The sequence below is a fragment of the Pipra filicauda genome, unplaced genomic scaffold (assembly GCF_003945595.2).
Source record: "Pipra filicauda isolate LSUMZ 115617 unplaced genomic scaffold, ASM394559v2 scaffold13_size5146498_pilon, whole genome shotgun sequence".
NCBI classification, from domain to species: domain Eukaryota; kingdom Metazoa; phylum Chordata; class Aves; order Passeriformes; family Pipridae; genus Pipra; species Pipra filicauda.
Window position 1 is genome coordinate 1,624,408 of NW_024103874.1, and position 15,654 is coordinate 1,640,061.

The following is a 15,654-nucleotide window of genomic DNA, read 5'->3' on the forward strand; positions in this document are numbered from 1 at the left end:
CGTGTCATTTATTCCACTGAGGCAGCTATTTATACATGCAAAATCAGTAACAAGCAATTAAAAAGATAAATGCACAAGATAAATGCACATTTTTGTTCTATATCACTCTTTTTATGTGTAGTATGTACTGATAGCAACAGGTTTTGATCCAGACAGGCTTTTCTTCAGCAGTTACAGATAGTCTTTGGAAGTGGCATCAGACAGGTCATGCAGAGTATTCCAGAGCACAGGTCCCTCTGGAAGAGTCCTGATAAGAGCATGCATGGGTTATAATAGGAGAAAATCTTAAGGGAACTTTTTGATAACAGGGTATCTTTCAAAGCAAACAAATCTGAAAGTGCTTCATTACCTATCATACTTGTTTTATCAAGGATTAGTGAAATCAAGGGGTTAAATTTGACAGCCTCCAAGTGGGAGCATTTTCTCTGCCATCTGTGGTGCCATCTACTGCACAGCTTTGTAGAGGCAGGATGAGAGATCTGCATTGCTTCACTGCTGCTTTCACGTCTTTCTTTCTATCTTAATATTTAATAATAGTTCTTTTTGTATTTTCATATTAATTTCCCTTCTTTTATACATATATTAAGTCAATATTTGGAATTTAATTTTGGTGGGTTTTTTTGATGAGCAGATGTTAAAAAGGGAAAATAAAGAAAGAGAAATTTAGGAAATTAACTTGCTAGTTAATTTATTGATTGCAGTTCATTTACTTATATTCTGGATATGAATTTATTTAGTTAGAAATATCTATATTTGTATTTATATGTGTAGTATAAGGTAGAAACATGGAAATTTTTTGTCATTGTTACTTGTTTTTCAATCTCTGGTTTTTTAAAGCTCAGATAGAAGCATTGAGTATTTTAGTTGTGCTTTTTTACAGTTCTTGTTTGCTGCTATGAGGAAGAGATAAGTCATTAAATTGGCTTCTCACAAGTGGATGTGTTTAGTTTTGTTTGCAGTCTGTTGCCGGGGGCATGATATAATTTTGTCAGTTCCATATCAAACAATTTTTTTTTTTGTTTTGATGTTGAATTGTTGGAAACTGCAACAGAGATTTTACATAAATATTTCCGGAGTGATCTCAAGATACCTAAAGGCCAAAGACTTAAGATGAAAGATCTGAAAATTTCAATTTATTACTCCCATTTCTTTCACTTACCTCTGTTAATTGAAGCACCTTGTGCTCATATCATCATAGCCTGAGGTTTTCCTTGAATAAACCAATGCATGAATTTTTTAATTACCTACCCAAGCTGGATTTGGATGGCTTAATCTCAAAAGTACTAAAGAAGAAAGGTTCAGTGGTAGCAGCTAATGGAGCAGCAGGAGAAACCAGCTGCCTGCAACATTTTAAACACTACATCATCCAACTTGCTAACAACAAGTCTAAGCACCACAATGTTTGAAGTGCTGTTGGCTGTGAGCTGGATTGAGCACAGCTTCCAATATTGTTGACTGCTGTGCATAAAAGATGGTATCAACAGTGGGCTTTGAAAATTTTCCTCTAGAAAGGACAAGGCTTAAGTTATTTATGTCCTAAGTAACTGCTAACACGCTCAAAGTGAGCACTATCAGAAGTCAATTATGATGACGTAAATTAGGAGTTGAAAATACGCCTTGGCATATCATAACTGCAAAAGTAAAAGCTGTTTAAATATTTAGGATTTGCTTTTTTTTCTTAAATCTCAGCTTCCCTGGAAGCCAGTGATTCACAACTCTTAGAACTGGGGGTTTATTGTTTGCTTAGAACACAAGATTTTCAGAGTGTATTGAGAAAGATTTGAATATGTATCGTAAGACCATTGCAAACCTTTGGAATGCTGAAAGCTAATGACAAAAATAGTGTTAAATCTTTAATCTCAATAAAAGTTGAATTCCATTTTGGGGGAGGAAGTGGAGCTGGAGCTTTCGGCTCTCTCGGCTTTCCTCCGGCCACTTAGAACAGTCAGGAACAGGCGTTTGACATTAAGAGGAGAAGAAAATGGCCGGTTGAGCAGAAAGGATGAGGAAAGTACTGATAGACCATTCGGCTGCTTTCTAGGCCGGATTTGTTCCAGCAGTCTGGGTGCTGTGGAGGTTGTGCTGAGACATCTCCTCACACACGGCGGCTCCAGGGACGGGTCTGAGGGGAGGCCATGGTTGGGTGGGATGGGGGGCGGGGCCATCGCCTGTCTGTCAGCAAGAGCGGGAGACGCCATTGGTCGGTCGAAAAGGGCGGGAAAAGCCCTCAGAGGGTCGGAAAGAGCGGGAGGAGCCCTTGGTCAGTCAGGACAGGTGGGGAAAGACCTCCGTTGGTCAGGAAGGGCAGGAAAAGCCGATCGTTGGTCAGAAAAGGTGGGAAAAGCCATTGTTTGTTCATAAAGGGTGGTCAAAGCCCTCAGTTGGTCAGGACAGGTGGTGAAAGCCCTCAGTTGGTCATAAAGGGTGGGAAACTCTCTCAGTCAGTCTGGAAGGGTGGGAAAAGCCCTCAGTCAGTCAGAAAGGGCAGGGAAAACCCTCAGCTGGTCAGGAAGAGTTGGAGAATCCCTTGGTCAGTCAGGAAGGGTTGAAGAAGCCCTCAGTCGGTCAGGATGGTCAGGAAAAGCCCTTAGTTGGTCGGGATGGGCACAAAAAGCCCTCAATTGGACAGGATGGGCAGGAAAAGCCCTGAGTTGGACAGGATGGGTGAGAAAATCTCTCAGTTGGACAGGATGGGCAGGAAAAGCCCTGAGTTGGACAGGATGGGTGAGAAAATCTCTCAGTTGGACAGGATGGGTAGGAGAAGCCCTCAGATGGACAGGATAAGCAGTGCCAGCTGCTGCTTATTAGAAATGGAGGGAGAAGCCCTCAGGTGGTCAGTCAGGAAGGGCGGGAAAATCTTGACCTTGGCTGCTACAGAAAATTTCTGCCTTTTCTCTCTGCCTCTGGTTTGAGCTCGGATCGTGAGTTTTACGTCCAGCATGCAGAAGAGCAGCTTCTAACTTCTGTGGTAACCTCTTTTGTCTCTTGTTAGCATGGCTTCATCCCTTCCAGAGGAGCTGGATTGGTCTGTGCCAGCCGTCATGGGGGAGCGCAGTGTGTGCTCCACTGAAGTGCCAGCTGGGAACAAGGCCAGCTTCAGGAAAACAAGTCTGTCTGGACGTGACAGCCACGTCCCCAGGTAAAATATGTGGAAAATAGCACCTGTGCTCTCTTCCTGTGATAATGCTTAAGTAGGTAGCACATGACTGCACGGAATGAGCTGGTGCTAATGCAAAAAACATACTCCCCTACAAAAACAAAGGGGCTCTCACGCTGCAAACGGCATCTCCGTTCCCTCAGATCTCTCTAAAATGTCTGTGGCTACAGCCAGAAATAGAGAAAACCATGACAAAATGAGTATAGTGAATTACACCAACAAAAAACACTCATCAATTTTTAGAGTGTCTTTCTGCACACAGTATATCAGTCTCAAAGGATAGAACAGATTAGGAGCATCATTAAAGTATTTTAAAAAGAAAAGGCTAGATGATGATGATGATGATGATAAGAGTTCTTGGTCTCTGGCAGGGTGTGGAAAGCTCATGACTTTAGAGATGCACAGTTCTAAGTTTTGGAGAGTGTTGCTTTATTACCTTGCAGATTTTTATTTGTAACTGTTTCTTTTGGGCATTTATATTTTTTGCTTGCTAAAGATGCTACAATATTAATCTTTTACGCAGTTCTTGTTTTATACAGAAACAAGTATCCAGTCATGCTGCAGCCTGTTAGAAGTGATCAGGCAAACCCTGTGAGTTGTGCAGCACCTTCTCCTTCTCTGCTCACATGTCACTGTTGACTAAACCACAATGAATTTTAAGTAGACATACTTGGCCAGTGTTGCATGTTTGCTTATTAAAATTCAGATAATCTCTGCAAAAAGGGACAGAATATCAGCAGGGGGTACCCAAAGACTTGCTGTCCTCTTCCTCTTATTTTACATTTTGCATATTGCATATGACATTTACAACTTCTGTTGGCTGACAAATTAGGAAATTGGGATTGGAACAGAAACCTGGACTTTCAAATTCTGCAGCAAACCTGGAAGTAACATGTGGAATATTGAGACAGTTACAGTGGACAGAACCAAATGAATAAGTAAAATATTTATGAGTATGAAAGCAATAACATGGTTTAGATTTCCTACCTGTTCTTTCTTCCATCTGCCCATACAGATTTTTATTGTCATCAACACTAAATTGTGTGGTGTTGGAGCTCCGCACCAGAGTCAGCTTTGCTTACCTGTTTTACCTCTTGCTGCATGGCACATTGAGCTCACCAGCCAACCATTTCCTCTGTGCTTAAAAGAATTTCTATTTTGGATATGACAGAGAGATGTAAGATTTTGAATTTGGGGGAAGAGACTAGGAGTCTGAAATTTAGGGAGTCTTGGAACTAATTCCAAAGCTATTATACAGTAGAAAATTAATTTATATATTGGCTGCATGAGCAGGCCTTCTTGTACTATCAACACTGCAAATGCTTCACTGTTTTACCTTTTTGAAAGTCATTAGTCTCTCTATCTCCAAATTTATTCATCTGAAAACCAGTAAAAAACTTACATTGTGTTTCTTGAACAGTTTAATATTAGCAGACAAAAATGTTAGTAATACCATCAGGCTTTTTAAAGTACAGATACTATTATGACTAACATTTTAAAATAAAAGGTTAATACTCTCCAGAAATTGCTCTAAAAAATAATTATAATTCTGTTTCAACAGAATGGGGAGTATGTGGAAGCTGAGCTACAAAATGGAAGAAATATGGTCAGCTGATAGAGGGGAGCCGTAGTGACAATTCATTGTTGTTTAAGGAGACTCAGCCCAGCTTTAAAAATCATTGCTGATGTTGTAATGGGATAATTCATTTTGTGTGGCCTGTGCTGGTATTGGCTCATCATTTCTCAGTGTATTACTTAATGACAAAATCGGACCTTGTTGATAAAACTTTGAGCTAAAATAAGTTCTTTATAATCCTTAATTCCTACCTAGACTTATGACAGTGTATAGTACACTTGTAATTCTAAGGACAGCTGAAGTGTTGGAGTCAGATTGCTTATGAAAATAAAAAGCATCTGTCATAACACTCAAACCAGGCCAGGGTTTTGCTGTAAGGGATCTGCTGCAAGGTTACTTTGTCTTTTTAGGTGAAAGATCCAGATTTTATTCTCTTCATGGTGTGTCTGTCGAGACTGAGCCTTCGTATAATTAGAACCCCTAATAGTTTGTTCAGGGCAGCAGATCAAAAGTTAATGTGCAGTGGTACAACAGGAAGTGTTTGTGCTATTGAACACTTTTTAAATTTACAGCATTAAAAAAAAACTTTGCTGAAATCACAGCCAAAGCCAATATTACATCATTTATAGTAAAACATTAATCATTAGTCACAAACCAGCCGCTTGGTCTAAAAGTTCAGCTGGTGAAAAATTTGATGGTTTCAGGATTGAATAGAAATATACTTTAAATTGTGTCCTCAGTCATGCATCTGGAATGGAAAGGCAAAGGTTTTAGGGAAACTGAGCAAAACAAAATTAAAAAACAAAAGCATTCTTCCACATTTCTGAAACAAATGGATGCTGAAAGCAGTTTTAGCTTCCATGATTTTTGTAAGAGTGAGGATACTTGATCAAAACTCAAAGTAGAATGAGATTGTTATCATATGATCTGTATCATTAATTGTCTTGGTTTCAGTTCTGAAGTTCTTGAAGCAATAGAAAATGTTATTCAAGGTGTGCTTCAAAGCTTGGCCCAAAAAAAAGCACCTGTTCTCACAGTGGCAAACAGAACAGACTGGAGGAACATAGAGTAAGTAGTATATATTTTAAAGTTCTGCCTTCTATGAATATAAATTCCATGAATATAAATTTGATTATATAACTTCCAGAAAAGTTAATTGTATGTAGTTCTGTAAGTATTAGAATCCATAAATAATTTGACTTCTTAAGAAGTAATGAACAAATAAAGCATAAATGCTTAGTAACCACTCCAAACAGGCATCGTGTATTAAATAATAGCAGACCATAGCATAAAAGAGAATGTAAAACCACTGTAATAGGGGTTGGACAGGAAAGGGAGGTACTGTAAACAATCATTTTCTGGAAGCAGTAGAAACCAGAAATGATATGTTTTGTTTGAGTGAAAAAACCTGTTTGGGGCTGGAAGAAATTACTAGCAATTCCATCCTCCAAACCCATTCTGTGCTTTCTTTTTTCTTTTTCTCTGCTTTTCCTCATGGTATCTTATTTCTTAAAATGATAGTGATAAACTTAGCTTTTTATTCTTCAGAGAAGCTGCATCTCCCCTCTTCCCATTGTGTTTCTTACCTGTGTGGTGTGTTCTAAGTTAATCACCAGCCAAATAAAGCAAACCAAGTTTCCAATATGTTATCTAAATTTCAGGTCTTATGCCAGCTTATCTAAACAGGATTAGAATAAAAGCAACTTGTCCTCCTTTACAGCACACTCTGTGATTTGTAGGAAAGTGCTTATGCAACAGTGTTTTTCCAAGGAGCTCATTCAACCTGAGAATCCCCAATACTAGGAGATTAACTGCCTTCTATAATACAGAAGCAAAAGAATAAAGGAAGACACAAATCTATCTCTGGCCTTGTAACAGCTTTGGACACCAGTGGGTTAAATAATATTCAGATTGATACGATTACAGAGGCGCTTGTAAGTGGACACATTACAAACATTTAAGGGGGAGGAAGCACAGCACACTTTCCAGGTGTAACACTTTGGTGGAACACTCATTTAATGAGAACAATAAACTTCTGCCAATCAAAAAACCTGAGGGGCCTGAAGGTAATCAGTTAACTGAAAGGCTTGTATGTTCCAGGGAATTTAATGGTTTGTGTCTTGATAGTTTGACAAAAATATTTCACTCAGATGTCTGTAAAATTAAAATACTATAACAAAGTTATGCAATGTCTGGCAGTCTTCAGGGAAATGGCATTCCGGGCTAGAAAAACAAATGTGAGCCTTTAGTTGCCATCAGAACACATACGAGGAAAAACATTCAAATTAAAACAAGTTAAGATCACAGTATGTTAAAAATAAGACTCATCAATCACATTAAAAAAAGCGGAACTATTATTTCTGGTGGAGAAATATAATCTCAGATATGTATTTCCATTGAACAGTGACCTATATCCCACTTTAATACATGTCAGGAAGATTAAAATCACAATAAATAATCAAAAATAAAATCAGGATGCCAAAATATAATATGAATGGCAGAAAACACAATCAGTGGGGCATTATTTTTCTTTTTTAGGTAGCTTTCTCATACCCAACCTATTCCAGCTGGAATGTTCTGGGCAGGAATGAGTAGAACAAGGGAATGATTTCATGTTTAACATGTTCCTTGTAAACATTTGTAGATGCCCACAGAGGTATTTACCTGAGAATGATGTCAATCAGTGAGAATATCAAGCCTTAGGTAGTACAGTCGCTTTTCATTTTCCAGCTTTATCTTTTCAGGAATTAAAGAAACTAAATACACAAAAAAATTCCCAGTAGTGGAATAAAGATTTTATAGAAAACTCCTCTGCTGGAGAAAGCACAGTCCTAGGAAGAATTGGAGCGTTCGGGGTTTAACCTGGGAGCAGCTCAGCCAAGTCTTGATTACAGTTTTCCTCTTCTTCTGTTACAATGTAGAGAGCAGGCAATGGTTAAGCACAAATTCCTTTTAAATGTTGCACTACAAAGGCAATAAAGTTACTTTAAAGCTGGCAGGCAGATGCTACACTGGGTTGTGCCTTCGGGTTTGTGCAGCGTGTGTGCTCTGCCACCCAAAGGATGCACGAAGCAAAGCCTTCGACAAACAAATCGAGAAACGTGATGTGGTTTTAGATGAAATTACAGCCATTATACCACGGGTACTTTTTAATAGTACACACAAAACTATGAAATGAAAAGGAGTGCTTTAAAGTTAGGACTGCCATATTATAAGGCACTAAAATAATTTTCTGTAAAATAGTGAAGTGTCCTTAAGAAAATAACTGACTCTTTTGGTGAAATGTGCATCTTCACACACGAAACAGTGAAGAGTGAAATGGTGGAGCTCATTTAGATTAAAAAGCTCTTTAGAGGACAGGATGGGTCACCTTTCTGTTTCCAAAAGTTAATAACAGAGTATAATTGAGTTCTTCTGATAATAATTTAAGGGCATAAACTAGATAATGTTATTGTCATCTGAAACAGTAACAGCTTTTCACACATTCTGCATCAGAAAGTCACTGTGTCAAACTTGATTTCTAGTGTTCTAATAATGGTTCACATTTTTTCCTGTCATTTATTCCTTTGTTTTCATTTTTAAAAGTTATTGATGCTGATATATTAATGGTTCTAAACATAACTAAAATATTTTTCTTGTCTCTGCTTTTGTCTGGAAACTTGTATGTTTTATGCTTGAATTCAGTCTTGAAGCATCTTGGGAAACTCTTTCCTGCCTTTTTTCCTCTGGCCACTCTAACTCCACCCAAGCTGATGGTTTCTATGCTGAGTTTGAAAATAGCCCTGGAGCATTTGATTATAGGAAAGAGGTCTGAGGCTGAATTACCTTGCAGACAACAATTTACATTTATTCAGTGAGTTTACATTGTACTTGTTTGGAATGTGTCAGATTTAAAGATTCTGTAGGTCTACAGATGATACCACGTTGTACTACAAAACAGATAAGAAGTGACTGCCCTCAATCAGCACCAAGATTTGGTAAGTTAAAAAAAAAAAGTCCAAAAGAAGAATTCTTGGGGTTTTGGTTTGGGGTTTTTTTTTGTGTTGTAGTTCAAAACTTTGTAAAAAAAAAAATTAATATATTATGCACTGCAGTTTATAATTGTGTGGCTGATATAACCTGATACTATGACCAGCCCTTCAGCTTTTCTCTATTAAATTATAGTGAGTGACAGTGAAATTAATACAATATTCTTAGAGTTTTTCCCCTTCTTCAAAAAGCTGGCTAGGAAAGGAATCTTGGAATACAGACAATAAGGTCATTTCTTTTTCTAACTCAGTCATTTAATTTCTTGGCCTGGACATCAGGGCATACATTCCCTCACTTAACTCCATCATATTTTTCTCATTATGCTAGAAATTATTGAGTCTATTGATTAATACAGTCTCTCTGTATTTTCACAGCACATTAAAATTTCAGTTTTATTTATGGGTCAATAAAAAGACAAATGATTATATAATCACTTCAGAAAATTGATATTTTGTAATTTTTTTTCCAGCTCTTATGCTCAAAATATTATCTATGATCTATAAGATGGTGCAGAGCAATACTTATGCAACTAAAAGGTAACAGACTTAATTTCTGTAATTTCAAATAAAGCTGTATTTTAAGTGTGTTTCTGTGCAAAACAGCCTACAGGATGCAAACCTGTAGGATTCCTGCACAAAGAATGTTTTAGATTGATCTGATTCATGATGCTCTTTATAAATTTCTCATGACCCTGCAGCTGCTTCAGGATTATAATTGCAAATACAAAATTTTGTCTTGGTAGAGATATATATTATTCAGATACTCTGCTGTTTGGTAGCCAAAGTGCTGTGGACCATATAATCAATGACATTTCCTGCATGCTTAAGATACCTCGGAGAAGTCTGCATATAGTAAGTGGGTTCTTATAAATGTTTTTGTCATTATTTCCGAATCTTATAGATTAAACTGAAAGGGGAAGTATCATGAAAAGTTATCAGCGGGAATTACATTGTTAAAATAAAAAGTGTCATTAATGAAAATGAAACCTAATTATGGTTTGTCGTGGCACTCAAAGGGTTTCTTTCTTCACAGAAAATTCAGAGTTTGCTTGGTGGACAAACTGCCAGCTAAAATCACAGAGGCTTTTGCTATTATCTAGTGAAGGCAGTGCTTAAACTTTAGAGTGCAAGGCATCTGTTTAGCAGTTTGTACTCAAATGATTTGCTAACTTGGGGGCTAGATGAAAATTAAAATTTATCAGAAATGTAACAACCAGTCAAATTCACTTGTATCTCTGCCTTACAAGAGTTCCTTTGTATCTAAAATTATTTACTGTAAGTATGCCTTGATGTGCATGATGACAACAACATTGCTTAGTGTTTAAGGGGCTGATGGCAGTTGATCACTGCTTAGTACTGGCCAGGATTATTTTCAGAAATTTCTTGTTTTGCCTGTGCAGTGTGACAGCCTGTAACTTTCCATTTACTGTGTACAACTTACTGTTTTTTCCAGCTGTCTACAACTAAAGGTTTTGTTGCTGGTCATTTAAGTTACACTGAGGAAGATGGTACAAAAGTGAATTGTACCTGCAGTGCAACAGTATGTATTATAAAACAGAAACAGTAATTCATAGCATCTGCCTTTACAAGATACTTCTTGTAGTTTAGGTCACTGTACACATTTATTACACAATTCTGCCACAATAGATTGACTTCTGGCAAAAGTGGTTTAAGGAGATGAGGTTCAACTGACCTAGTCCTGAGAGGTTTCCTATAGCCATGCAGAGTATGAAGGCAGCAATAGAACTCAGACTTGCTGACTACTGCCACAATTTTCTGGAAAATGTGCTCACTGTAAGCCTAAGTCACTCATTTCAAAAACTGAAAGGTAACCTTAGCTGCCCATTACACTTTGTAAGCAGTGCCTTGTTATTAATGCTCTTCTGCAGCTCTTCATACTTTTATTTGCTGAGTTCTTCCACCCTGGTACCGGAGGTGATTCAGCAGTCAGAAGTAAAAGCAGACCACACACTTCAATATATACATATTCTTTTGCCAAGTTCTTCCTCCAGTTCCTGTTTTCTCATCCATATGCTTGCCAGATTGAGCCAATCCTAATAGGAGATGCAAAGTAAACACTACTGTGTCTTCAGGCTCTGGCTCCAAAATATGTATAAAATCAGGTTATAGGTCAATAAAAGGAAGGATTTAATTCTTAAATATTTTAAATTTGTATTAAATTGTCTACCTTCACACCAAGCAGACATTTTTTTTCTGGCTAAGACAGACAAAAATTAATCAGGTGATTGTCATTATCTTGACATATGATGAACAATCTTCTGTGATAGTTTTGAAAAGCATCTTGTCATGACAGTGGGACTCCTGGAGAATGACACAATAGAGCAGGATATGAATGGCTGAATATGCTTATAAAAAGGTGAAAATGTCAAGATTGATCTTGACAAGATGAATGGTTGTTTCGAGATGCAATTGTGTCCTTCATTACCTAATGCTGTTATTTTAAAATATATCATTTTTCTCTATTTAAAATGAATAATCTCATTTGTGTTGTTTTAGGCAGTCTCTGTGCCATCTAATGTTCAAGGAATTAAAAGTATCCTTTGAGCAAGAACTCTCATCATAGACTGAAAAAATAAAGTAAAAACAAAGAATATTCCAAGTTAAACAATGTTCTGGTAATTTTTTCTTTGCTTCTTGGCTCTGAAATTGAATCATGATCACTGCTTTTGGCTCCAGAGCAGGTATTTCAGAGCAGTTAAGTTTTAATTGATTGGTATGATGGATCACTTTGCATGCAGCTAGCCTTAACAGAAAAGATTTAATCTCACATGCCAAATTTGTGTTAATTGTAGAAAAAGATGCAACTTTTCAGAGGCTCCTGGATGATGACTTCTTCAACAAAGTGTCCCCATGTATCATGGTTACGGTATGCATCTTACATTTCATATCCTCTAGCTAGACCTAATTTAAGTAATACTTCAGTATTGTAGAGGTGCTCAAACTTGGGCAAAAGGCCATAATAAAATTAATATGAAGCATATATAACAATAATTTAAAAAAATTTATTTTCCTCATAGAAGTATGAGATATATATTCTAAATAGTTATTTCCTCCAAACATCTCCTTAGAGCTTGGTAGCTTATCAGCTTCTTTGTGCTGCTGCAAAGTCTCAGAAAGGCTCAACTGCTGAGTGACCTTTTGTCCTTCAGGATCCGAGGTTTAGCAAACCCAAATGAAACAGAATTGGTTGATTTTGGATTGTACTGAAGGAGCTATGGAGCCAGGAGAATTAATAGGAATGTGTAAACTTAATATGCATACAATGAGAAAAAAACATTTCCCCACACCTGAAAGAGAGGAAACACTTCTCCTATGCTGCATATCATTCCATTTTAGTCAGTCATAGCAAGAACTTGTTTTATATTGTTCCATTAGTGACATAAATATTATTTTGAGATAAAAAAGTGGCCTTCCTACACCAGCTTATACAGACACTAGGGTACCTCTATACATCAACTCCCAGACCTTACAAATTAACTCCTTGAACAGAGAAATGTCTGATACTTCTACAGTGCCCAGAACACCTGCCAGGCTGCTCCCAGCCCATCCCTCCCTCCTCACAGAGCCAAAATAGAAGCATAGAACTCTCCCTGCAAAACAGCTGCTGGAGAAATGTTTCTGCCAGCATTTTGTTTGTTTGTTTGCATGCTTTTAAATGACAAATGTAAACATATATGTAGCCAGGTGTTGTTTTAGTTAATCTAAAACTGTTTGCTTTTATTTTATTTCTTTAGGGAAGAGGTGTACCAGATCTTAATACACGACTTCTGGTCAGGAAGCTGTGGGATTCTTTTCAAATTCCTATTTTCAGCCTTATGGATGCAGATCCACATGGTAAATCTGTAGAGGTTCAGTGGTATAAAAGGAAAGCAAAATTTGCTTAGAATGTCTTTTCTCACTCTTATGGGAAGGTTCTGAGAGCTCAGAAATCAGACACAATCAGAAGGTTTTGTATCTACATTGATCTCACGTGAAATTAGGAAGATTAATGCAAAAAGAGAAGCAGCTGCTCAAAGCAAGAGTATTAAGAGATATGGATTAGACAAGATAAAGAAAGACACCTTTGATGATAAATGTTGGACAATGTGTAAAAGAGCTGCTTATTCTTGGGCTTGAATTGACTATGCATAGACAGTGTGAAACATTTAACTGTGTGAAGGTGACTTATTATGCTCAAATTCTGATTATTTTGACATACTCTAAAAATATTTCTAAGCCATAAAGAACCTCACTAATCATAAAGCCATAACTGTTATGCCATAAAATTGAATTAGACAGTCTCCTTAAAAATGCCCAGTGTGCACATTAACAGACACTTGATTTTTGATATTCTGCAACCCAGGTGTAGAAATAATGTGCGTCTACAAATATGGATCTGTGGTGAGTATATTTTTTCCCCTTCAAGTACATTGTTTTGTAGCCTAGCCTGGAAGCTGGAAGGTATGAAATGCTATAACCTTTGTTGGGAGGCTTGTTTTGTTCAGTTACAGGGCAACAGGTGTACCAAATGAAACTAGAATATGCTGTGATCATTACGAACAATGGAAGTTTTCCTTTATACAACATGTAATTTACTTGGCTGTAGGGTGCTGTAGATGACAAAAGTTTTCATGGATTCTAAAAGCAACCTGACAAAATCAAGTAGTACACCACTACCAGTTCTGGCTCAGAAAGTTGGAGTCACAAACTGTTGGGAGCAGGGAGAGTATTCTGAGAAGTATCATTAACTGCTTGTTTTTACACTTTTCCCTAAGATATTTGCTGTAGCCATGATACGGGGCCAGATGAACCTTTGTCTGGGTTATTTTTATATGATGTCATACTTTATAGCAGAAAATACCAGAAATTTCCAGTTTTGATTGTCATTGCCCTCTTGGCTAATTTTTTTTTTTTTCAAACAGAAATATATTGACTGTAAAAATCCCAAACAAACTGTTCAGACTAGACTAGCCTAAACTGCACTAGTCCAGAACCTGTCCTAGGCCAAAGGGTGCCAATTGTATCAAAGGAGGGGGTTCCTGGCAAGGGGACACGATAAACTTCAGTTGCTCTGTGCTCTCCTATACCGTTCTGAGAGTGAAAATGCCCACTTGTCTTTGTAATACAACCTGACCATGACCTTGTAAGGCATATATCTCAAATAACTTACACTAAAAATCACTGAGTGTTATAGCCAGCCTTTCTTGTTTTAGTCAATGTCTTTTGAGGCCCATCATCTCGCTGTTCCATCTATAAAGTGGCTCGGTCTCCTTCCGTCTGATCTCAAGAGGTTAGTAATTCCCCAAAGAAACAGAAGTGTTCTTCTGGTTCATAGACAGCAAATGCAATCTGACTTACTGCACAAATATCCATTTAAATCCATTATTCTTTTCATACATTATTTTGGCTTAATGTAAAGAAATAAGCTGGAAAAAATATATTTTTAAGCGTGTGAGAAAATCTAAGAACTTTATTTTCTTTTCAGATTAAATATAAGTAAAGATGCCCTGATTCCATTTACAAAACAAGATCAAAATAAGTTGGCAAGTATACAGAAGAGACCTTACATTGCTTGTCAGCCACTGTGGAAAAAAGAAGTGTGTATAAACCTACTGTTTCCTATTTCTTCCTCCCCACAGGACAAATCCTGTGTCTGACAAGCAGAACCAGTAAGGTTTTGCAGCCCTAAAAGAAGGCAAGATTGGGAAAGCCCATGCCCTGGGATGTCTGTCTGAACCAGGGGCTTCAATGGCTCTCAGAAGCATTTTAAGCTCTCCTGCCATAACTGCTTAAAGCAGTTCCTTAGTCAGTACTAGACCTCTAATCTTGGCTGTAGCTTTTAAAATATAAATATCTCAATTCAGGCACATATTCTGTGAAATGGTTAGAATGGAAGAAAAGGGGTTGTGTACCTCCTCCTTCCTGTTGATACTCATAAATTGTGTTCCTGTGAGGTGCACACAAGAACATACAATAAATAATCAATAATCTCAGCTCAGTGACAGGGACTTTGCAGCACCATTTCCAGTCATAATGACTTTACAGTTTTACGTGCACATCCAATGAGTGTAATTCTTACTTAAATTCTTACTTACCCCTGGATCAGGCTGTTACAGCATCACACATTAATTTTTTTCCTTTTTTTTTTCTTTTTTTTTTTTTTAAGCTGGAAATGATGGCAGCATCTAAACTGAAGGCTGAAATTCAAGTTCTAACTTCTCTCTCACAAGATTACCTTTCCAGAGTCTATTTACCAAACAAACTGCAATTTGGTGGATGGATATGAGCACTGTTTTGCAAATGAAATGCTTTTCTATATATTGATTTGTTTTGTTGACTGCTCTTAGAGAAAAACCCTGCAGAGGCAGAGGAGTATCTGTCAGCTTCTTGTAAGGTTTCTTTATCAATCTAGATTAAAATTTTCTCTTTTTGCAGAATACTGCTGCTTCCATTCTATGGTTTCTGCAGTGTAAAAGTGCCAAATGCAATGATACATACAGAAAAGATAATGAAATATGTTGTTTCTTGACAGAAAAATGTTAAGTTTAAAAATGTATCCAAGAATTGCTTTGCCTTTTGTCTTAAAGCACAAGATGATGCTGTACCAAGCTTTTTATTTTTGAAGGGAGTGAAAGACTTGGTTAAGAATTTATTGTATGTGACTCCTTTTGGATATTGTTTTAAGTACAACATGGTGGGGGTTTGTGTTCACTGTAAATTCAGACCAAAAAAGTCAGAGATAATTCTTTATTTCTGCATGTCTCAAGCAGCTATAAATGTTCCAGCAATCAAATTTCTACCTGTCTTCCATGAATAAGTAAGAAAGCAGATGTTACTGATTAAGAATTTAATAAACAGTCCTGTTAATGATGCACATCATAACAGAATCCCTT

General features: G+C 37.2%; 1 protein-coding gene across 1 annotated transcript; it reads left to right on the forward strand.

Moving 5' to 3' along the window:
- Window positions 1–2,242: 2,242 nt before the first annotated feature.
- On the forward strand, window positions 2,243–15,640 carry SPO11 (SPO11 initiator of meiotic double stranded breaks). The gene is made up of 14 exons (XM_027710688.2): window positions 2,243–2,334; window positions 2,993–3,139; window positions 5,688–5,801; window positions 8,622–8,710; window positions 9,232–9,298; window positions 9,505–9,613; window positions 10,215–10,301; window positions 11,279–11,315; window positions 11,539–11,648; window positions 12,517–12,616; window positions 13,125–13,162; window positions 13,975–14,051; window positions 14,247–14,358; window positions 14,928–15,640. Exons 2-14 carry the CDS (start codon window positions 2,994–2,996, stop codon window positions 15,045–15,047), a joined length of 1,206 nt encoding a protein of 401 aa, XP_027566489.2. The 5' UTR covers window positions 2,243–2,334; window position 2,993; the 3' UTR covers window positions 15,048–15,640.
- The last annotated feature ends 14 nt before the right edge of the window (window positions 15,641–15,654 follow it).